Genomic DNA, 24520 nt, shown 5'->3' with positions numbered 1-24520 from the left:
GCAATTAAAGGCTGTAGATTTGGCAATGAGGGCTGTCCGCCTGAGGGGTCGTGGTGTGGTGGCCAGGCTCCTCAGGCACCTTTTGTGGCCCGCCCCCGCTCACAGCTGCTGAGCAATCTGCTCGATCCTCCGCAGCGTCTCCTCCGACTCCAGCTGCTCCAGGCTGAGCAGGGACAGACCCAGCTGATCCTCCTGCGGGGGAGCAGAGAAGGGAGTGTCAGGGACTGCGGAGGCTGCCGCTGAGCTTCCAGCAGGGACTCAGGGCCCAAGACTTGAGCAAGTAGGACTAGACAGGGTGTTTGAATATGAAATGTCCATAAAATCCAGTGACCTGTCCATGTAAATAGAGGACAGGCCAAAGAAAAGTCAGAGTTCTGAAGCCAACACAGGCCCCTCTGTACAGTGGCCACACTGGCACCGTGGCCTGGCATGGGCACAGGAGGTGGGCGGGCTGGGGTGGCAAGCAAGGACTCACCCGATGGAAGGGCTGCGCCATCTGTCTCAGGAAATACTTGGCGACCTGGACCCCCTCGTCAACAGTCAGGTTGAGGTTGGCATCCGTGAGGTGCTCCTGGATCCAGCGGGGCAGCTTCCCCCGCTTGTCTGCCCGGGCAAAGCGCTGTGGGCGTGGGGGGGGGGCATCAGGCCTCGGTGGGGAGGGGCCTGGGCTGTGGGGTCCCTGCCCCCTTCTTCTGGGAGACGCTTGGGAATCGAAAGCTAGAGTGGGGCACACCTTGTCAGCGAAGACCATGAGGCCATAGTCCGTCTTGCCTCTGATGGCCCGACCCACACACTGGGCCGCGTGGCGCATGGCATCGAAGGTGAGGAAGTCGTTCTCACGGATCTGGAACTGGTCCCGCAAGTATTCCAGCCGCGCCTGGCGGAGAGGGGCTCAGGAGTCCCGGAGGCCAGGGAGCCTCCTTTCCCAAGCGCCTGCCCTTCTACACGCGTGGAGCCCCAAGGGGAAGCCCAAGTGAGGCCCTCTAATCCTCAGGTCACGGGGCCCAGGGCTCACCTTGAGAATGCGGCTCTGGGTGTAGACGTAGGGGACACCGAACATGATGACGGCCCTCCCGTAGTGGTGAACTGCGGGCGGAGGGCACAGCAGGTCAGGTGCTCTGAGCCAGTGTTCTAGAGAGCTCTGTGCAGGCCCCACAAGGGCACAGTGGGTCTACTCACCAAAGTCGATCCCCTCGGACACTTTGCCCCGGGCCACCGAGAGCAGGATGGCTCCTCGGCCGTTCTCGCAGGCCTGGGAAGGGAGGGTCACTGCGCTGCTGCTCAGGGCACCTCCAGGCCTCCCCCACCCCATGCCCAGCACCCACTTCCTGGTACTTCTCCAGGGCAACGCTGGTCTCAGCCCCATCCTGGGTCTCGATGAACAGCAGCTTGTTCCTCTGGATGTTCTCAAGGATGCCCTAGGGCCAAGACATGAGAGAGCTCAGGGCACCGCCATGCTGGTTCAGTCCAACCCTGCGACTCCTGTGCATGGGGCCATTTCTCTTTGGGCCTTAGCTCACCCAGCTGAGAGCGGAGGTGGGAGGGACAGGCCTTGGTGATGTGAGCCCACAGTGACTGACCAGGACACCCCATTTCAGCCAGGGACTGGCTGTAAGCCAGCGGAGCAATCGGAGACTGCCCAAGTTCACATAGTAGATGGTGAGGAACTGATACAAGGGCACACAGCAGGGAAGACGGAAGGCCCAGAACCCCTCCAGGTGTGCATACCATCACCTGTGTTCAGCGGGAAAGTTCCATTTTGTGTTCTACCTCTCAGATATAATCCCAGCCTTTTTAATTTTTTTGTTTTGAGACAAGTCATTGCTAGGCTGCTGAGGCTGGCTTTGAACCTGTGATCTTCCTGTCTGAGCTTCCCAAGTACTGGGCGTACAGGCGGGTGCCACCATGCTCAGCTCATGACAACTCTTCTCAAGAAATGTTACAGAAGCAAGTGGATTTCCAAATCTCACACCATAAACCAAGATGAAATCCAGACAGAGACTGGACAGATAAACCCACAATGCTTCTAAAAGGAGACCCAGGAGACAATTTTCTTTCTTTCTTTCTTTCTTTCTTTTTTTTTTTTTTTTTTTGTGGTACTCAGGGTGGAACCCAGAGGCTTTCTACCTCCAGGCTATACTCCCAGACCTATTTTTATATTTTTATTTGGAAACAGGGTCTCACTAAGTTGCTGAAAGCCTCACTAAGTAGCTGAGGCTGGCTTCGAACCTGTGTGATCCTCCTGTCTCAGACTCCCAAGCACGGGGATTACAAGCATGCGCCACCACACCAGGCTCCAGGAGACAATTTTCATGGCCTTGGGTTAGGCGAAAGTTTCTTACTAGGAACTGAACCCAGGGGTAAACCTCTGAGCTATACCTTCCAGCCCCCCTTTTTTATTCTGCAGTACTGGAGATGGAACCCAGGGGCATTCTACCACTGAGCTACACCTCCAGCCCCATTTTTTATTATTTATTTTAAAACAGGGTCTCACTAAGTTACATAAGGCCTCACTAAGTAGCTGATGCTGGCCAGGAATCTGTGATACTCCTGTCTTAGTTTCCCAAGCATTAGGATTACAAGGATGCACCACAACCCCCAGTTCTGGCCTCCCCTTTTTTTCTTTTTCTTTTTGTGGTACTGGGGATGAAACCCACGGGCATTCTACCTCCGAGCTGCACCCCCAGCCCTATTTATTCTTTATTTTGAAACAGGGTCTCGCTGAGTTGTAAAGGGCCTCACTAAGTAGCTGAGGCTGTCTGTGAACCATGATCCTCCTGTCTCAGCCCAAATGCTGGGATTACAAGCATGTGTCACCACTTTAGTCTTTAATTTTTTTTATTTTGAAATAGGGTCTTGTTAAATTGCCAAGGCTGTCCTAAAACCTGCAATCCTCCTGTCTCACCTTGCCAACTACAGGGATTATAGGCATGTGCTACCATGCCTGGCAAAGATTTCTTAAATAGAAGCCCAGAGTGGTGGCACACACCTATAATCCTAGTATTTGGGGGCTGAGACAGGAGGATCACAGCTTGTTCCTCTGGATGTTCAAGGTTCAGGGCTAGCCTCAGCAAGTTAGTAAGGCCCAGATCAACTTAGTCAAGACCCTATTTCAAAATAAAAAATAGAGCCACACTCAGCGGCATACTTCTGTAATTTCAATATTTGGAAGGCTGAGAAAGGAGAATGCAGGTTTGAGAAAAGCCTCCACAACTTAGTGAGACCCTGTTTCAAAGTAAAAAATTAAAAAAGCTGGGTGGCTGGGTATGGTGATGCACACTTGTAATCCCAAGACTTGGGATGTTGAGACAGGAGGATCACAAGTTAAAAGCAGTCTCAGCAACTTAGTGAGACTCTGTTTCCAAATAAAAAAAATAAAATAGATCTGGGGGGTGTAGCCTGGAGGTAGAAGGCCCCTGGGATCCCTCCTCAGTGTCACGCACATACACACAAGAAAAGGGGTGAGTTGGGTGTGGTGGCGCACGCTTGTAATCCCGGTACTTGGGAGGCTGAGTCAGGAGGATCCAGGTTCAAGGACAGCCTCAGCAAGTATTGAGACTCTCATCAACCTAGTAAGACCCTGTTTCATATAAAAATAGGGCTAGGGGTGTAGCTCACAGGTAGAATGCCTCCGGGTTCAATTCCCAGCAACACGCACGCTGTCTGAGGAAAATAAGGTTCCCATCCCAGCCCCACCATTCCCTGTTGCTGGACTAGCCAAGTCCACCGTCACCCCTGAAACAAGCGCTTCCTCTAACCAACCCGAGAGCTGGGCCAGGTGTGCTTAGACTGAAGGCACACAGCAGCCCCTCCCGCTGTGACCTGCCAGCCTCCCGGTGCCAGCTGATGAGCCCAGCCTCCAGAAGGGCCCTGGCCGTATCCACGTGCTTCCCATCTCCAGAGGCTTTGCTGAGTCCTGGTCCTGGCTTACTTCTCCAGATCCTTCACCAGCAGCAGCACAGCCCCCTGGAAGCCCCCTGCTTCCAGGTGCCTCCACACAAGCAGTACGTGCTGTCGTGGGGGTGGGGGTGGAGGCAGAAAGAGCAGGGAGGGCACCAGGAGCCGAGGCGACCACCGGCGTGCACCCTTTAGAAGGCCGGACTGGGATACCCCGAGTTCCCAAGCTGCCGTGGCAGAGACAGAGCACAGGGCCGTATGCTGTTCATCCTATACACTGTCCACGTTTGTCTACATGGCCCTGTCACATGACATGCGTCACCATCGAAACATGAGGAACGGAGCCCACGCCCAGGACCAGTGCCAGGGCAGAAGCCGGGCCTTTTGGGCAGCGGGGCTGGGCATACCTGCTCATACCAGGAGGCCACGGTGCTTTCCATGTACTGGTAGCTGGTGAAGAAGGCCACAATACCATCGGGGACCACTGCGGACATCTCCAGCAAGAGGTTTCCGTAGTTTCGGATCACCGCTGCGAGAGGACAGAGGTTAGGCCCTCTCCTGGCACAGGGCCCCAGAAACCCCGCTACGCTTCTCCCAAGACCATGGGAGGCTGTCTCCCCAAACTCCTGAAGGAAGGTATGGCCACATGACTTGCTACAGCCAATGAAATGAATGAGTATAGATGCAGCCATGGATTCAGGAATGGTTCTTTTTTTTTTTTTTTTTTTTTTTTGCAGTACTAGGGATGGAACCCAGGGGCATTCTACCTCCAAGCTACACCCCCAGCTCTATTTTTTATTCTTTATTTTGAAACAGTCTCACTGAGTTGCAAAGGGCCTAAGTAGCTGAGGCTGCCCTTGAACTGCGATCTTCCTGTCTCAGCCTCCCAAATGCTGGGTGTGAGCCACCACGCCTGGCTCAGGGATGTTTCTTACAGCAGCCTGACCTCCCCCATCCGACAGCCCTTCCCTCTCGGAACCCATAGAAACCCCGCAGGCAGCATACCAATATCTTCCCGGGTCTCAAATTTGGAGCTGATGGCCACCTGGTCATTTCCCCTGCCGATGATCTGGAGTGAGCAACAGGTCAGAATGAGCACAGCAGCAGTGCTGTCCTAACTCGCGGGTGCTGACTGCCAGCTGCTGCCATCGAAGCTTTTTACAGTGTCTCTAACTGACCCCTCAGCTACTAGCCACCTGCACTGAGTGGACAACTGCCTGGGCTCAGGGAAGCAAGTCACCTGTCCAAGGTCACACAGCAGACACACAGCAGAGAAAGAGCTGAGCCTGCGTCTGTCCACGCGCGGAGGCGGGTTCTAGAACACTGCTCACCTGTGCGCACCCCCGCCTCGCTGAGCCACCAACAGCAAGTGCTCATGGCCGGTCCACGCCTGGGAGCCAAAAGCACTGAAAACAACTTTCAAAAACTTGGCAGATTCATGTAAAGGCAAAACCTGCCCTGACTCCTTAGAAGCCTGACTTATCCCCCTTGATTGTGACACTTCCAAAACTTTTGCTGCTGAAATACACGAGGAATCTGACCAGGGGGAGCTGCCCAGACCTGGCTGGGAGTGTCACCCACACCACTCAGTGAATGCCTTTTTTCCTTTGAACCCAGGGACAGTCTACCTGCAAACTGCACCACCAGCCCTCTTTTTTTTTTTTTTTTTTTTGCAGAACTGGGGATTGAATGCAGGGGCATTCTACCTCCGAGCTACACCCCCAACCCTATTTTTTATTCTTTATTTTGAAACAGGGTCTTTTATTCTTTATTTGAAACAGCCTGATGCTGTTTACGAACGACGATTACAAGCGTGTGCCACCACGCCCGGCTTATTCTTTATTTTGAACCAGGGTCTCACTAAGTTGCTGAGACTGGCTGTGAACCTGCAATCCTCCTGTCAGCTTCCCAGTACTGGGATGACAACATGGGCCACCACGCCCAGCTCTATTTATTTTGAAACACAGTCTAAGTTGTTAAGGCTGGCCTCCATCTTGCCATCCACCTTATCCTCCTGTCTCAGCCTCCCAAGTACTGGGATTATAGGTGTGGCTAGCACAAGCCTATTTCTAAAACTTGGGAAATTCTTAATTCCAGAACACAGATGATCTTGGCCTCTAGGCTTCAGGGAAGGGTTTGAGGGAGTCACTGTGCTCATCTTAAAATGGAGACTGGTGCAGAGAGGAAGGCTCACCTACCCAGCTCACAAAGGTGACCAACGGGAAAGGCCTTGTTAACCAGGATGTGGACCGAGCACCCACCTGTGCAGGCCTTGGGCTACACGAGAGTTTTACACTGCACTCTCAATCATGCCACTGACTCCAGATCAGGGAGAAAACAGTCCCACTTCACAGAAGAGAACCAAGGTGTGGGGGTCAGGCACACAGGGCACACTCAATCCCTCATCTGTCTGAATGGAGACCCTGTCTGAGCTGAACAGCTCCTGCCGCGGGGCCCTCTCCCAGCCTCTCCCACTCACCATGGGGCAAAGGCAGACCCGGGCCAGCGTCATGGTGAAGGTTGCCATGGTGACAGGGTGAAAATCCAGGATCTTGGGGTAGATGTCCAGTGGAGACAGTGTCTGCACAGGGACAACAGCAAGTCTGCACAGGGATGTCAGCAAGACTGGGCAGGTGTGGGGAGCCCATGGTGGAGGGCTGGGGCCTGGGGGAACGGGGAGAGCCCTCACCCCGGAGGTGATGATAACAGACTGGAAACGCTCGAACACAGGCTTGATGGCCAGGGAGGCGTCCATGCAGCTGTGGGAACAGACGTGGCCGTGAGGCCAGGCCACGGCTGGTCCCCCCACCGTCCTCGCCTGCCTGGGCCTAGGTCCCACCTGAAGTGCAGGACGGGGTTGGTGATGGTCGGGGTCCTGTCGTCGAAAGGCTCGATGATGATGGTAAAGCCTACGGGGGAAGGGGGGGAGGCAAGGCCCGGTGAGGCCCCTCACTGTGGCCACAGCACCCTGTTCCACAGCCCTCACCCCATATGTTGCTTCACCCCAGCTGCCCTGCACACTCAATCAAAGCACACCCGGCCTCCCCTCCTCTGCCAGCCTCTGTGCACATGTTCATGGGGCTTCATCCAAGGGGAGGGGAGCACCTGAGCTGTCTCCCCAGCCCTTCCATCCCAGCCACAGCAAGCGGCACAGCTCTGCTTTCAATCCCCACCCTGTCCAAGCCCGCCCTGGCTCCCTGCAGCAGCCTGAGATCCACTGGAGTTCTGTGCTGGGTGGGTCATAGCCCCTACCCGGAGGCCACCTACACCCACACTCCTCCAGGGACCAGAATGGCCTGTGGCACCCAGGCTCCCTGGCTGTCTGTGTGCCCTTTAAAGAGCAGCAGCTCAAGCCGGGCGTGGTGGCGCACGCTTGGGAGGCTGAGACAGGAGGATCGCGCAGGTTCGAAGCTAGCCGCACTGGCTTAAGAGACCCTGTTTCCAAATAAAATATAAACTAGGTCTGGGAGGGTAGCCTGGAGGTAGAAGGCCCCTGGGTTTCATCCCCAGGAACACCAAAAAAAAAAAAAAAAAAAAAAAAAAAGCAGCTCACACACACCCAGCCAGCCTTTACCCATCGTGGCCCATTTGGCCATTTTGAGACTTTGCTCAAGTCAGCTCCGTGGCTGGGTGCAGCTCAGCAGCAGAGCACGAAGCTCTGGGTCCACCTTCTGCATGGTGAACACAGCTCCTTCCTAGGCCGGCCCCTGCTGCCAGCACATGGCAACATAGCCATGTTTCTCATAGCTACACTTCCTAGAAAGATCCTATTTGTTTGTGCTTTTGATACTGGTTTTCCCCTCCAGAACATAACTTCCAGAAGGTTAAGGATAAAGTCTTTTTGGCTCCTGCTGCTTCCACAGTGCTGGGCCTGGCCTTATGTTTAGTGAATGAATGCACAAATCCACTTAGTAAAAAAATTCAGTCTTGCTGGGCGTGGTGGCACACGCTTGTAATCCCAGCATTCAGGAGACTGAGACCAGAGGATCACGGCTCATGGACAGCCTCAGCTACTTGGTGAGGCCCTTTGCAACTCAGTGAGGCCCTGTTTTAAGAAATAAAAAAAGCCAGGCGTGGTGGCGCATGTTTGTAATCCCAGCATTTGGGAGGCTGAGATAGGAGGACTGTGGTTCACAGCCAGCCTCAGCTACGTAGCGAGGCCCTTTACAACTCAGTGAGACCCTGTTTCAAAATAAAGAATAAAAAATAGGGCTGGGGGTGTAGCTTGGAGGCAGAATGCCCCTGGGTTCCATCCCCAGTACTGCAAAAAAAAAAAAAAAAAAAAGCTGGGCATGATTACACACGCTTGTAACCGTATTTGGGAGGCTCAGACAGGAAGATCGTAGGTTCAAGGACAGCCTCAGCAATTTAAGGAGACCCTGTTTCCAAATAAAAAATAAAATAGGGCTGGGGGTATATCCTGGAATTAGGAAGTCCTGGGTTCTACCCCTAGTACCACAAAAATAAAATAATAATAATAATAATAATAATAATAATAATAATAAAAAAAAAAAGATTAGGGGTAGTTCAGAGGTAGGATACCCCAGTACCAGAATACCCTAGTACCAAAAAAGTTAAATTAAAAAAATTAAGTCCTCTGAGCCCAGCCCTCAGCTAAGGACACAGTGGTGACCGAGACAGACTCGGCCCTGCCCACAGGGCTCCCAGTCCAGTAGTGGAAAGAGATTTGCCCAGAGGGCACCAGGGGGGCGTGTGGCAGGCCTGGGCCCAGGGCAGGCTTCTGGGGGCTCTCTGCTGAGCCAAGAACCACAGGATGGGGGGACACAGATGGAGGAGTACGATCCAGGGCAAAGTGCAGAGGGGTAGATGGGGAACTGGAGAGAAAAGCCAAGGCCAAGGAGATGGGGCAAGACAGAGGGACAGACTCAGAGGGAGGCTTCCAGCAGGGCTCACTGCGGACAACCCAGGTGGGAGTGACAGAGCCTCCGTGCTCCCACGCAGGCTGGGCCCAGCTGCGACCCTCAGGTCTGACCCAGTTTCCTGGATAGAGTAGTAATCCCCAGGGATCAGGCTGAGTCCCTGGGCAATCTAAAGCCGAGGAGGCGGAGGGAAGCCTGGCTAAGCTTCCAGGATATTCCCTCTCTCGTAAGCCAGAAACCCAAACACCATCCTCAAGTCCTCTACCCCAAGATCCTCGCACCCAGGCACGGTGCTGCCCACATCTTGGCCTCTCCCCCCCACCTCTCTCCAAAGGACCCTGCCCTTTCCCAAAGCCCCCACCCCGCTCAGCTCCCTGCCCTCCACCCCAGCTCGTGCCTCCAGTCCCTGCCACAAGAATTTTTCTAACGCACGGATATGACCTGGCACCTTTCTGGCTCAGAACTTGCCATGGCTCCCCAGTGCCCTCACTTGTCACACCCACTCCTCACCATGCCCTGTAGTGTAGACTGACCCCACAGCCTTTTATTTATTTATTGTATTTATTTATTTTTGGTGACACTGGGGATTGAACGCAGGGACATACTTACTACCTTTGAGCTATTCTCCGGCCCAGTTTTTTTTTTAATTTTATTTTTTTGCAGGTCTGGGGATGGAACCCAGGGGCATTCGACCTCCGAGCTACACCCCCTGCCATATTTTTTATTATTTTGAAACCAGGTCTCACTGAGTTGTGGAGGGCCTCACTAAGTAGCTGAGGCTGTCCATGAACTGCGACCCTCCGGTCTCAGCCTCCCGAATGCTAGGATTTCAAGCGTGCGCTACCACACCCAGCTCCAATTTTTTTTTTAAACAGAATCTCACTAAGTTGCAGAAGGTCTTGCCTAGTTGCCAAGGTTTTCCTTGAACTTACAATCCTCCTGTCTCAGCCTCTCGAATACCAGGACTAAAGGTGTGCACCACCATACCAGGTCCCACGCCTCATCTTACTCCACAGCCCACCTCTGTCCTTCTCCACTCTGCAGTCAGAGGGTGAAGAATAGCCGGGCGTGGTGGCGCACGCTTGTAATCCCAGCGTTTAGGAGGCTGAGACAGGAGGATCACACAGGTTCGAAGCCAGCCCCAGCTACTTAGTGAGGCTCTCAGCAACTTAGTGAGACCCTGTTTCCAAATAAAATATAAAATAGGGCTGGGAGTATAGCCCGGAGGTAGAAAGCCTCTGGGTTCCACCCCCAGTACCACCAAAAAAAAAAAAAAAAAAAAAAAAAAAAAAAAAAAGTGGGTAAAGAATATACAAGCATATATACAAATCTGAGCACAAGGCCCGCTCACACTCGGGGACTGTTGTGGCTCCCAGTGCCCTCAAAAGAGATCCAGAATGAGCCCCTGTGAACAACCCTCTCCACTTGGCTGGGACCCAGCAGAGCGGGAAGCGATGAGCTTACCCTTGGCGTACGTGCTGACGAGGGTGGCGAAGTTAGCAAGCAAGGTGAGCGGGGAGAAGTCGGCCAGGTCCGCAATCTCCAAGGTGTGCAGGAGGGAGCGCAGGCGCTCAGCGCAGAACCTGGGGGGCGGGCAAGGGGCAGGGTTGAGGGAGGTAGACGAGATTAGAGGCTCTGGTCCGAGGTCAGGGGTGCAAGTGTCTCCCCAGGCAACTGGGTGTGCCAGGAGGTCAGGGATTGGGTCTGTTCCAAGACAAAGCAGTCACCTGCATTGTGTGGCCACAGGCCTCATCCTCGGGTCCTCCTCAAAACCACACCAGAGCCACATCCAGAGTCCTAGTTGGATTAGTGCCATGTGGCCACAGGGCCACACATGTGCCCCAAAGCCTTCTCAGCACCCTCAGTGACAGGCCGCAGTTCCCGTGCGCAGAGGAACGTAACCACACACCCTCACATAGACCAACCCCACCCACACATACACAGGGCCACCCCGGGGGCCACAGACAGGCCTGTAGCACTCACTCTCAGGGACAGGTCCCAGTGACCGGCCTTGGAGCCTGGTGGCTAGTCACTGTCTTGTTTTTTGTGGTTCTAAGGCTTAAACCCAGGGCCATTATACCTCTGAGCTATACACCTAACCCTATTTAATTTTTATTTGGAAACAGAGCCTCATTAAGTTGCAGAGGACCTTGCTACGTTGCTGAGACTGGCCTGGAAGCTGCGATCCTCCTGTTTCTGCCTCCCAGATACTGGGATTATAGGTATGTGCCACCACACCTGGATGGTTGGTTCTTTTCTTTTTTCTTTTTGCAGTACTGGGATGAAACCCAAGGGCATTCAACCTCTGAGCTATACTCCCAGCTTTACTTTTATTCATTTTTGAACCAGGGTCTCACTAAGTTGCAGAGGGCCTCACTAAGTAGCTGAGGCTGGTTGTGAACCCGTGATCCTCTTTTCTCAGCCTCCCAAGTACTAGGGTTACAAGCATGTGCCACCATGCCTGGCAGGTTGGTCATTTTTAAGCCCGGCCCTGTGAGACTGTCTTCTCTGACCCCTAGGCAGGGTCTGGTGCCCTCAAGTCCCCCTAGTCCTCTGGGCTCCTGGCCCAGCTCGTCTGGATCACTGCTGTCCAGGGATGTGTCTGTTTCCTGCACTGGGCCATGAGCCTGCGAAGGTAGCGTTGAGCTGTCATCACCCAACTCTGTCTCAAACACTGCAGTCACTTGGGGGACACGTGGTGAGTGACAGCTCCTCTCTGTGCCCTCGCAAGTCCCCTCTTTGGGGGAGAAGGGCAAACCACACCAAGGGCTTCTCCGCTCACTAGAAACAGCAGCTCAGGACTCTGGAGCCCTACACAAAGCTGGCTTTGAAGTCACAGCCCAGGCAGTGCTGTGACTCTTGGCGATGGTTTCCCCTCTCAGAGCCCCGCATCCTCCTCTGCGCATGGGCTGCCACGCTGGGAGGGGACTGCGGCAGGGAACACGGGGCTTACTTAGCTCACGGCTGGTGCTCAAGCTGGGGTTGGCTGCTTGCTTTGCTGCCTTCTCGCTTAACCGCCACAGAATCTATCAAGTGCAGCCGATTCCCCTCCCATGTTACAAAGGGGGAGAGCGAGGTTCAGAGGACACCGATGGTTTACCCACGTGGCAAGGGAAAAGTACCCCTGCTCTTACTCCTGGGTCCATTCTGTCTACTCTGCCTCAGGAGACTGACTCCCCAAAGTGCACCCAGAATGCACCATGGGGAGACTCCTGCCCTCAGGCTTGGGGGCTAGGGCAGTGCTGGACAGTGCGAGACACTGGAGGAGGAGACTCAGGTCTGTGGGTCCGGGGCATCTCCCACGGCTCCAGTCCTGCTGGGCCTCAATTCCCATCAGAAGCCCCCATCCAGGCCCTTCCAGGTGACCCTCGACACCACTCCCAGGCTGGGTGAGCTCAACAGCAGAGATCTTGCTTAGCTTGCACGAGGCCCTGGGTTCCAGCCTCAGCACCACGAAAAGAGAAAAGTACTCAGGACCACTCCTCCCCTAACCCTGTGGTGAGGGGAAGGTCCCCAGGGCCTCCCACCCGTGGCACCTCTGCTCAGCCGGACCCTGTACATGCCCCTCTACTAAACTCTCTTCTAGCAAATTCTCTGATATAGCTGTGTTGCCTGCCAAGTCTTGCCCAATACAGGGACCCAGGAGCAGCTCTGGCCTTGCCAAGGCACCTGCCCAGCAGGACCAACTCGTGCCCATGTGTCCCCTCTAGAAACCAGCAACACGATGGCCCAGGGTACAGGTGTGGAGGACGAGGCTGGCAAGGGGCTGGGCCCTGCCCCGGGCCCACAGGGACCTGCGCCCTGTTTGAACGCACCTGAGGGGCTTGCGCTGGATGCACACCCGCTGGGCCAGGCTGCTAAGGAAGGCCGGGGGGCTCTCCTGCACCACGTGCTGCACACGCAGCCGCCACTTGACGTACTCCAGCAGCCGCCGCAGGAAGCCCAGGAAGTGCTCGGCCGTGCGGATGGAGCCCGGCACCGCCTCTGTGGGGACAGGAGATCAGCCCGAGCCAGGAGGGCGGGGCAGGGGCTACGCGGCCGGCGGGGGCAGCGCTCACCCTGCAGCACCTCGTCGGGCAGCACAGGGTTGGCCAAGTGGGCATCAGTCTCCCGGGCAGCGCTGGCCTCCCGCAGCCCCTCCACCAGGCGCCGGTACTCATCCCGCAGGCGCTGCTCATCCGTCTCCTTGATCCTGCAGGGACACGGGGAAGAGGAGGGAACCCCGCTGGTACCCCTGGGGGCCAACGTGGGGGAGACCAGGGGCCCTGGAGAGGTGTGGGGCAGGGGCAGGGTGCAGGGCGGGCACGGGGTCTCTCTCCACTCTCCACACCTGAGCACGGTCTTCTGCAGGGTCTCCAGGTTGCCCTGGCAGCGGTCGAGGGTCCGGCGAGTGAGGTTGACGCTCATGGAGTCGATGCAGACGTTGTCTAGAGGAGGAGGAGAGGCTGGGCTCACCAAGCAGCAGGGTGGTCTGAGGGGTGCCACCACCTTTGCGCTGCTCCCTCCTTACCGATGTTGTGGGCCTCATCAAAGACCACAACAGCCTTGCGGGCCAGCTCCTTGGACACCAGGTCCGCTATCTTGGGGTCCAGGAGGTAGTGGTAGCTGTAAACCACCACGTTGGCATGCAGGATCTGGGGAGGAGGGCAGGGTCACTCCAGCCCGCCTGCCAGCTGGCGCCCACCTGAGCCCTGTTGCCCTCACCGCCATGGCACTTCTTCAGGCCCACAGAAGAGAGACACAAGCAGACAGACACACAGACACAGTCCCACAAAGGCAAGGGACAAACTGAGGCAAAGAAATAGACAGCAGCCAGGCGTGGTGATGCACACTTGTAATCCCAGTACTCAGGAGGAGGCTGAGACAGGAGGATCACAGGTTCAAAGTCAACCTCAGCAATTTAGCAAAGCTCTCAGCAACCTACTGAGACCCTGTTTTCAAATAATAAATAAAATCAGGCCAGAGGTATAGCTTGGAGGTAGTATGCCTCTGGGTTCAATCCTCAGTACCAAAAAAAAAAAAAAAAAAAACCCAACAAAAAACCAAACATTGACAGACAGATACACGGACCAACTGGAAAGACATAGGCAGAGACATCGCACAAGCGGGCAGCCCTCAGAGCCCTCCGCCACCCTCCTGCCCAGCTCCACCGGTCTCCTCACTGAGTAGCGGGCCAGGAAGTAAGGGCACCAGCCCTGGCGCTGCCCCAGGGCCTTCAGGTCATCCAGGTTGTAGATGCCAGCAGGGAGGGGCACCTGGCGTCCATGGGCGTCAAATTCCTAGGGTGAAGAGAGAGGGAGGCAGGGGTCAGAGAGACTGGCCGCTCTCACATCTTGGCCCTCCCTCTGCCCAGCCCTGCAGGCACCTCGTAGAAGCGGCAGTGGGGCCTGCTGGCGTCCTGCTGGTACTGCGCCCGCACGTAGGAGGCCGTGAGGCTGTGGCACTTCCCATCGACATCCTTCCCAAAGCGCAGGGGTGTTACCTGAGGGCACAGGGGACACCCAGAACAGGCCATGACGCCACTGCTCTGCCTCATACTCCACACTTGTACCCTGGGTCATCGTGTTGCTGGTGTGAGGAGGGGACACGTGGGCATGGACGGGTCCTGCTGGGAGGCCAGCTAGGGCTGTTGGATAACTGAGACCTCAACCTTGTTTTTTCTTTTTTTTCTTTTGTGGCACTGAGAATTAAACTCAGAGGCATTCCACCTCTGAGCTATAGCCCCAGCCCTATTTTTATTTTTTAGTTAGAAAAAGGGTCTTACTAAGCTGTGGAGGGCCTAAGTAGCTGAGGCTGCTGCAAACCTGTGATCCTCCTATCTTAGGCTCCAAACTACTAGGATTACAAGTGTCCACTACCACACCAGCCAACTTTATTTATTTATTTATTTATTTAGCGGTACTGGGATGGAACCCAGGGGCATTCTACCTCTGAGCTACAACCCAGCCCTATATTTTATTCTTTTTTTATGTGTGTGGTACTAGGGATGGAACCCAGAAGCTTTCTATTTTCAGGCTACACTCCCAGACCTATTTTATATTTTATTTGGAAACAGGGTCTCACTAAGTTGCTAAGAGCCTCATTAAGTTGTTGAGGCTGGCTTCGAACCTGCGCAATCCTCCTGTCTCAGCCTCCTAAATACTGGGATTACAAGCGTGCGCCACCATGTCCAGCTTATTCTTTATTTTGAAACAGGGTCTCACTGAGTTGCAAAGGGTCTCACTAAGTAGCTGAGGCTGTTCCCAAACCATACCTCACCATACCTGCTGGAAATCTGAAAGCTTTTGAGCACCGAGATGGCAAGTAGAAAATTTCATACTAAATACTGTATAAAATCCAGTCTGTCTGTCTATCAGATACATAAATGAGTTTTGTGTTTAGACTTGGGTCCCATATCTAAAATATCTCAGATATTCCAAAATTCAAACAATATCTGATAATCAAAAAACACTTCAGTTCTGAGCATTTCAAGATTATAATAGTTTTGAGCCTAATAATGTTACCACTCTTGCATCACTGCAGTAAGTTCCAAGGTGTCTTAGTTAATAATAAAATAAAAACATAAAAAATAAATAAAAAGCCAGGTATGATGGCCCATGCTTGTAATCCCAGTACTTGGAAGGCTGAGACAGTAGGACCACGATTCACAGACAGCCTCAGCTATTTAGTGAGGCCCTTCGCAACTCAGTGAGACCGTTTCAAAATAAAGAATAAAAAATAGGCCAGGCGTGGTGGCACATGCTTGTAATCCCCGCACTTAGGAGGCGGAGACAGGAGGATCGCGAGACCCTGTTTCAAAAAAAAAATTTTATATATATATATGTCGGTCTGGGAGTGTAGCCCAAAGATAGAAGGGTTCCATCCCCAGTACCACCACCAAAAAAAAAAAAAAAGAATGGGAATGTAGCTTGAAGGGGGAATGTCCCTTGGTTTCATCCCCAGTACCACACACATACATAGGATACATAGGGCCGGGAAACAGGCATGGTGGCACCCGCTTGTTATCCCAGCATTCGGGAGGGTGAGACAGGAGGATTGCGGTTTGCAGACAACCCCAGCTACTTAGTGAGGGTGTTTGCAACTCAATGAGACCCTGTTTCAAAATAAAGAATAAAAAATAGGGCTGGGGGTGTAGCTCGGAGGTAGAATGCCCCTGGGTTCCATCCTCAGTACCACAAAAATAAAATAAGTAGAATAAAATAAATAAATAAATAAATAAATAAATAAATAAATAAATAAATAAACAAACTGCTGAGGGTCTCAATAAGCTGCACAAGCTGGCCTCAAAACATGTGATCTTCTCATCTCAGCCTCCTAAGTACTGGGATTATAGGTGTGTACCATCATGCCCAGCTTTACCATGATTTATTAACTAATATTTGCTTATGCATATAAACATTATGATTAATTTCTACAGCCTTTTTTCTATCTTTTATTATGAAACAAGGTCTCACTAGGTTGCTGAGAATCTTGCTGAGACTGGCTTCAAACCTGCAAGCCTCCTGTCTCAGCTTCTCAAGTACTAGAATTATAGATATGTGCCACCAAATCCAGCTAAACATCATGGTAATTTCTAATATTCATTGAGCTCTTTGGACATGTTAGTGTTTCAGCAGCATAATCTCATCCAATTCCATCAACCTTATGAAGCAGGTATTTAATTATCCCATTTCACAGAAAGACTAAGGCTCAGAAGCAAAAATCCCTTATCTAAAAGTACACAGCTAAGCCGGGCGTGGTGGCACACGCTTGTAATCCCAGCATTCGGGAGGCTAGACCTGAGGATCATGGTTCGTGGACAGCCTCAGCTACTTAGTGAGGCCCTCTGCAACTTAGTGAGACCCTGTTTCAAAAATAATAAAAAATAGGGCAGGGGGTATAGCTTGGAGGTCAAATCCCCCGGGTTCCTCCCCCAAACACGCAAAAAAAAAAAAAAAAAAAAAAAGTACACAGCTAGCGTGGTGGCACACGCTTGTAATCCCAGCATTTGGAAGTCTGAGACAGGAGGATCTGGGTTCACAGATAGCCTCAGCTATTTAGTGAGGCCCTTTGCAACTCAGTGAGACCCTCGTTTTTGTGTGTGGTACTGGGGATGTAACCCGGGGGCATTCTACTTCCAGGCTAAACTCTTTACCTATTTTTATATTTTATTTGGAAACAGGGTCTAAGTTGCTGAGAGCCTAAGTAGCTGAGGCTGGCTTCGAACGTGTGCAATCCTCCTGTCTTAGCCTCCCAAGTACTAGGATTACAGAATGCACCACCACACCTGGCTCCCCAGCCCTACTTTTTATTCTTTATTTTGAAACAGGGCCTTTCTAAGTTGGGGAGGGCCTCACTAAAAGTAGCTGAGGTGGTCAGCAAACCATGATCCTCCTGTCTCTGCCTCCCAAATGCTAGGATTACAAGCATGCACTACCATGCCTGACTCCCAGTTTCTAAATAAAGAATAAAAAATAGGGCTGGGGCCGGGCGTGGTGGCGCACGCTTGTAACCCCCGTGCTTTGGAGGCAGAGACAACAGGAAGACCATGCAGGTTCCAAGCCAGCCTTGCTGGTTTAAGAGACCCTATTTCCAAAAATAAAAAAGTATAAAATAGGTCTGGGAGTGTAGCCCGGAGCTAGAAGGGCTTCTAGGAACCCCCAGTACCACCAAAAAAATAAAATAAAAAATAGGGCTAGGGATGTAGCTCGGAGGTAGAATGCCCCTGGGTTCCCTAGTACCGCAATAAATAAATAAATAAATAAATAAATAAATAAATAAATAAATACACAGCTAATAAATTTCAGTGCCAGGCGGTCATGTCTGCCAGACTCCAGGAGCTGCCTTTTTAACCTCTCTTAGTCTGGGAGAGTGTCAGACTCCCTGGAGTAGGTGTACCCCCCTGGGCCATGTACGAGGAATCAAAATTTGACAACTAATAAGGGAATTGTGTGCATGGCCCCACATACTTCCCAAGAGGTCTAGTCTGGGGAGCTAGGGTTTGTGACTGGATGGAAGAGTTCCCTCAACCCTGAAGCCGAGGGGAAGGGGAAAGACAGGCACTCACCTCAGGATGGATACACAGGTTCTTGCGGGAGCTCAGAGCCAGGCCCAAAAATGGCAGCTTCTCTCCCTCCTGCTTCTCATAGAAGTTGAGCAACTTGCGAAGCTCTTCAATGACCTGCTCAGGTGAGCGGAGGGTGGGCTGGCCTCACTGGACACCAAGCCCTGCCCCGCCCGGCCCCAGCTCTTCTCCAGCTCCTACCCCACCCCGTACCCAAGGCTAGTGAAGGCAACCGCCAGGGGAACAAAGCGGTCAGGGGAGAGCAGGGGATGGGGCACAGATGCCCCGGCCCACCTTCTCAATCTCTGGCACAGTTCTCGAGCAATAGATGAGTTTGGTCACCTCCAGTGGATGCGCCTGCCGAGGACAAGTGAGCTCAGCCCCAGCCAGCCCTTCCCTCTTCCCCTCCAGGGACGCAGGGGCCACTCACCCGCTGGTACGCCATGATCAGGGCCAGCAGAGACACTGTCTTCCCAGTGCCTGAGGGCATCTCCAGGACTCCGTGACCCTGTGTGTTGGGGTAAGCACAGGCTCTTAGAAACTCGGGGTAAAAATTCTGGGGATCATCCCGGAAACATCACTACCTAAGGTCCACACAGCAACAGGGCAATTGAAAGTCTACACCCACAGTGAGTTTGAACCCCATTTCTATCACCTCCTTGGGTTTTTTTTGGTGCAAATGATTGAACCCAGTGGTGTTCTACCATGGAGCTATACCCTCAGGCCTGCTTTTTTTTTTTTTTTTTTTTTTTTTTTTTGGTGGTACTGGGATTCCTGGAAGCCCTTAGACCTCCGAGCTACACTCCCAGACCTAGTTTATACTTTTTATTTGGAAACAGGGTCTCGTAAACCAGCAAGGCTAACTTCGAACCTGCACGATCCTCCTGTCTCCGCCTCCCAAGAGCGGGGATTACAGTGTGCGCCACCACACCTGGCTTATTTTTATTTTGAAACAGAGTCTCACTAAGTTGCTAAGTAGCCTCAAACCTGGGTTCCTCCTGTCTCAGCCTCCCAAGTACTGGGATTACAGGCATGCACCACCATGCCCGGCTGCCACCTCTTTGTTGACTAGCCTTAGTCAAGTACTTTTACCTTTCTGGACAACAGTGTCCTCATCTCTGAAATGGACCGAAACATAAGCTCTTACTCATGACTGGACTAGGAAAATTAATGAAAAATTTGGGTTAAATATCTGGCATAAGCCAAGTGAAGTGGTGCATGCCTCTAACCCTAGTACTTGGGAGGCTGAGACAGGAAGATCACAAGTTCCCCCAGGTGTGATGGCAAACGCCTGCAATCCCAGTACTGAGGAGGCTGAGATAGGAGAATAGCAGGTTTGAGGACAGCCTTAGCCATGGAAAGACACTCTCAAGAACCTAGTCAGACCCTCAGACCCTGTTTCAAAACAAAAATATATAAAGGGCTAAGGGTGTAGCTCAAAGATAGAATGCCTCTAGGTTCAATCCCATGTAACACACACACACACACACACACACACACACACACACACACAGGATTACAGATTCAAGGCTAGCCTCAGCAACTTCATGAGGCCCTCAGCAACTTAGTGAGACCTGTTTCAAATAAAAAATAAAGGAAGCTGGACATGGTGGTGCACATCTGTAATTCTAGAACTTGGGAGGCTGAGACAAGATCGCAAGTTTGAGTCCAGCCTCAGCAACTTAGTGAGACTCTGTTTCAAAATAAAAAATAAAATTGGGCTGGAGGGATAGCTTGAGTGTAGAATACCCCTAGGTTCAATTCCCCCCCAAAAAGTGTCATAAAGAAAATAAAGAAGCCAGGCTGGGCATGTTTGTAATCTCAGTAGTTGGAAGGCTGAGACAGGAGGATCTCGGGTTTAAGACCAGTCTCAGCTACTTAGTGAGGCCCTCTCAATTTAGTGAAACCTTGTTTCAAAAATAAGAAATAAAAGCAGGGCTTGGTGGCACACACACACACACACACACACACACACGTAATCCCGTGCTTGGGAGGCGGAGACAGGAGGATTGCACAGGTAATCCCGTGCTTGGGAGGCGGAGACAGGAGGATTGCACAGGTTCGAAGCCAGCCGCACTGACTTAAGAGACCCTGTTTCCAAATAAAAATATATATAAAAAAATAGGTCTGGGAGTGTAGTCCGGAGCTAGAAGGGCTTCCAGGAACCCCAGTACCACCAAAAATAAATAAATAAATTTTTAAAAAAGAAAAAAAAAATAGGGCTGGGAGTGTAGCTTGGAGGTAGAATGCCCCTGGGTTCCATCACCAGTAACACACACACACACACACACACACACACACCAAAAAAAAAATTTTAAATAAATAAATGAGTCAGGTGTGGTGGTACAGGTCTATAATCCTAGTACTTGAGTGGTTGGTTGAGACAGGAGGATCAAAGGTTTGATGATAGCCTCAGCAATGAAACAAGCCTCTCAGCAACCTACCAAGACCCTGTTTCAAAAAAATAAATAAGGCCAGGTGTGGTGGCGCACTCTTGTAATCCCCGCGCTTGGGAGGCGGAGACAGGAGGATCACGGTTCACTGACAGCCTCAGCTACTTAGTGAGGCTCTTTATAACTCAGTGAGACCCTGTTTCAAAATAAAGAATAAAAAATAGGGCTGGGGGTATAGCTTGAAGGTAGAATGCCCCTGGGTTCCATCCCCAGTACTGCAAAAAATGAATAAATAAATAAATAAATAAATAAGTAAATTGGTTGTAGTGGCTGAGACAGGAGGATCTCAGGTTTTAGGACAGCCTCAGCAATGTAGCAACACTCTCAGCAATCTAATATGACCCTGTGTCCAAACAAAAAATAAAAGGGGTGGGGAGTGTAGCTCGGAGACAGAATGCCCTTGGATTCAATAACCAGCACCACAAAAATAAATAAATAATAGGGCTCTGGGTTAGTACTTAACGCTGTTTCTAAGTATCATACATCAGGGTTTCTCTTAGCTTTTTTTTTTTTTTTTTTTTTTTTTGAGGGTCTGGGGTTGGAACCCAGGGGCATTCACCTCTGAGCTACACCCCTGCCCTATTTTTTATTCTTTATTTTGAAACAGGGTCTCATGCCAACCGTGGTGGCACACGCTTGTAATCCCCGGGCTTGGGAGGTGGAGACAGGAGGATCGCGCAGGTTCGAGACCCTGTTTCTAAATAAAAAAGTATAAAAATAGGTCTGGGAGTGTAGCCCAAAGGTAGAAGGGTTTCCAGGAACCCCAGTACCACCAAAAAAAAAAAAAAAAAAAAAAACAACAACAACAACAGAAAAGAAACAGGATCTAAGTTGCAGAGGGCCTCACTAAGTAGCTGAGGCTGTCTGCGAACCCCAATCCTCCAGTCTCAGCCTCCCGAAGGCTGGGATTACAAGTGTGTGCCACCACACCCGGCTTAGCTTATATTTTTTAAAAGAGGTTCTTTTTTTGGTGTTTTTGGAACAGAGGACAGAACCCAGAGCGTCGCAAGAAGGTGCTTTGCCACTGAGCTACAATCCGGCCCCCATCAGGGTTTCTCAACCAGAGCTCTGTTGACATTTGGGGCCAAAAATGCCTAGTTATGAGGGGCTGTCCTGTGCTCTGTAGGATGGTCGTCAGCATCTGTGGCCTCTACTTAATAGATATCAGTAGCTCCTTCCCTCACTGGTGTGAACCAGGAATATATCCAGACATCGCCCAGTGTCCTTTAGGGTCAAAATCACCCCTCACTTGAGAACTACTGCCTCTCATGTATTCAGTCACATAACTATCACAATAACCTGAGCATTAGTTACTTTTACTACCAGACGAGTGTGTGTGTGTTGCTGGGGATGGAACCCAGAACTTCACACATGCTACGAAAGTGCTATTTCCACTTTACAGAGGTAAACACTGTGGTAAGGGGGTTAAAAGGATGCGTCCAGGAGCAGAGCTGAGAGCCTGTGGGTCCAGGATTCCAAGCCAAGTAGCGAACTCCAAAGTCCGTATATTTTTCCAAGCACCGGGCGACTCGGCCTTGAATGAATGTTGTTCGCCGCTGCCATGGTTGGCCATGGCTATTTTAGATGGCAGGAGATTTTGGAGTCCTGGATTCCCGAGGCCTCGCACTTCTAAACCCTGCGGTCCCGTGACCTCTGTCTTCGGAGCTCGCGAGGCAGCCCACCCACCTTGGCGTCCAGCGTGCGCTTGAGCTCCAGCATGTAGGAGAACTGCTCCGGGTAGATGTAGTCGTACGGGAAGTAGACCAGCAGCCCGTCCACGTTGAGCCTGGAGGCGGGGGCTGTGGGGTCAGGCCCGGTCCCCGCGGCCCCTCTCCAGCCTCCAGCTCTCCCGCCGTCGGGCCCGACACCCCCAAACCCCCAGGACGCTCGGGGTCCACTCCGCGTCTTCTCGCTTCGGTCCCATTACCGCCCCGCCGGTCCCCGCAGCTATCCCCATCCCACCCCGTGGCTTCCTCTCGCCCTTCTGGGGCCCCAGGCGCGCCCATCGGTCCCCTCATCTTCCAGGCCCCCGCGCCCACTCCCGAGCCGCTATCCTCAGCCCCCTCTCACTTCATGGCGGCGGCCGCTGCGTGCAGCGGCGTTGACTCGCCTCCCTCATGAATATTCAGTGAGGGGGAGGGACGTAAGGGTTCTGGAGGGGCTGCTCCACCTTCGCCACAACCTCATTGGCGGATATTTACTGTCACTCCTCTAGGGCGGAGTCAATCCGGGTTATACGCATGCGCACAAAAGTGCAAGGGCGGGTTTCTGGGAGAGGAGATGCCCAAGGCATCACTATGGATGGTCGAAGATTAAAAGCAAACTCAGAAGAAAGAGAGTCGAAAGAATCGATCGAATCATTAAGATTAGAATCATTAAGATGAGAAACCAGGCCTTGCCAGGCGCGATGGCGCATGCTTGTAATTCCCGCGTTTGGGAGGTAGAAACAGGAGGATAGCGCAGGTTCGAAGCCAGCCTCTCTGGTTTAAGAGACCCTGTTTCCAAATAAAATATAAAATAGGTCTGGGAGTGTAGCCCGGAGGTAGAAGGGTTTCCAGGAACCCCCAGTACCACCAAGCCAAATAAAACAAAACAAAAAAAACCAGGCCTGGTGGCCCAAGCCTGTAATCCCAGTATTTGGGAGCTGACACAAAAGGATCTCAGGTTCAAGACCAGCCCTCAGCTTTTTAGCGAGACCCTAAGCAACTTAACAAGACCCTGATTCACAAGAAAAAGGAAAAGAAAAAAAGGCTAGGCGTGCAGATTGGATGCTGGATTCAATCCACAGCACTACTTAAAAAAAAAAAAAAAGATTAATTTACCAGCCTTTTATTTTTTGTTTTTGAAACAGGGTGTTACTAGGGTGCTGAGAGTCTTGGTAGGTTGCTAAAGCTGGTTGTGAATCTGCAATTCTCCTGTTTTAGGCTTCCAAGTACTGGGATTACAGGCATGCTCCAGCATGCAGCAGTCTGAGTTTTGTTTTGTTTTTGGTACTGTATCCCCAGACTCCAGACTTTAACTTATTTATTTATTTATTTATTTATTTATTTATTTTTGCGGTACTGGGGAGGGAACCAAGGGACATTCTACCTCCGACCCCAGACCTATTTTTTATTCATTATTTTGAAACAGGGTCTCACCGAGTTGCAGAGGGCCTCACTAAGTAGCTGAGGCTGTCTGTGAACTCAGATCCTCCGGTCTCAGCCTCCTGAATGCTGGGATTACAAGCGTGCGCCACCACGCCCAGCTTATTTATTTATTTATTTATTTATTTATTTATTTATAGCCGTGCATGGTGGCGCACACTTGTTATCCCCGCGCTTGGGAGGCGGACACAGGAGGATTAGCAGGTTCGAAGCCAGCCGTGCTGGTTTAAGAGACCATGTTTACAAAAAAAATTATTTATTTATTTATTTATTTATTTATTTATTTTTGCAGTACTGGGATGGAATCCAGGGGCATTCTATCTCGGAGCTACACCACCAGAACCATTTCTTCTCTCTTTCTTTCTTTCTTTCTTTCTTTCTTTCTTTCTTTCTTTTTTGGTGGTACTGGGGATGGAACCCTTCTACCTCCAGGCTACACTCACAGACCTATTTTATATTTTATTTGGAAACAGGGTCTCTTAAACCAGCGAGGCTGGCTTCGAACCTGTGCGATCCTCCTGTCTCCGCCTCCCAAGCGCGGGGATTACAAGCGTGCGCCACCATGCCTGGCTTTATTCTTTATTTTGATACAAGTTCTCACTAAATTGAGGAGGGCCTCACTGAGTAGCTGAGGCTGTTCTTGAACCGCGATGCTCAGGTCTCAGTCTTCCAAATGCTGGGATTACAAAAAGGAGCCACTATGCCCGGCTCCTTTTTATTTTTATTTTATTTATTTATTTATTTTGTGTGTAGTACTGGGGGTAGAACCCAAGGGCTTTTCGTATGTGTTCGTGTGGGAGGTACTGGGGTTCCTGGAAGCCCTTCTACCTCCAGACTATTTTTTTTAATATTTTTATTTGGAAACAGAGTCTCTTAAGCCAGCTAGGCTGGCTTCGAACCTGCGTGATCCTTCTGTCTCTGCCTCCCAAGCGCGGGGATTACAAACGTGCTCCACCATGCCCTGCCAGCTATATTTTATTTGGAAACAGGGTCTCACTAAGTAGCCGAGGCTGGCTTCAACCTGTGCGATCCTCCTGTCTCAGCCTCCCAAGTGCGGGGATTACAAGCGTGTGCAACCATGTCCAGCTTTTCTTTCCCCCT

General features: G+C 51.7%; 1 protein-coding gene across 2 annotated transcripts; it reads right to left on the bottom strand.

Moving 5' to 3' along the window:
* Positions 1–99: 99 nt before the first annotated feature.
* On the bottom strand, positions 100–22052 carry ERCC2 (ERCC excision repair 2, TFIIH core complex helicase subunit; the record flags this gene model as incomplete). Of its 2 annotated transcripts, XM_080702088.1 has the most annotated exons (22): positions 21960–22052; positions 18251–18328; positions 18115–18177; positions 17824–17937; positions 14143–14259; positions 13940–14056; positions 13288–13411; positions 13108–13204; positions 12836–12969; positions 12593–12761; positions 10242–10360; positions 6737–6806; positions 6587–6656; positions 6377–6478; positions 4903–4966; positions 4305–4426; positions 1326–1418; positions 1180–1252; positions 1016–1086; positions 734–877; positions 476–619; positions 100–192 (listed from the first exon to the last, which is right to left on the bottom strand). In XM_080702088.1, exons 1-22 carry the CDS (start codon positions 21990–21992, stop codon positions 100–102), a joined length of 2211 nt encoding a protein of 736 aa, XP_080558214.1. In that variant the 5' UTR covers positions 21993–22052. The 2 variants fall into 2 exon arrangements, with proteins under 2 accessions (XP_080558214.1, XP_080558215.1); XM_080702089.1 differs by lacking the exon at positions 18115–18177.
* Between the last annotated feature and the right edge of the window lie 2468 nt (positions 22053–24520).

This window comes from Muscardinus avellanarius (genome assembly GCF_963383645.1).
Source record: "Muscardinus avellanarius genome assembly, chromosome: 10".
NCBI classification, from domain to species: domain Eukaryota; kingdom Metazoa; phylum Chordata; class Mammalia; order Rodentia; family Gliridae; genus Muscardinus; species Muscardinus avellanarius.
Note: the sequence above shows the minus strand (reverse complement) of the source record. Positions and strands in the feature narration are given on the sequence as shown.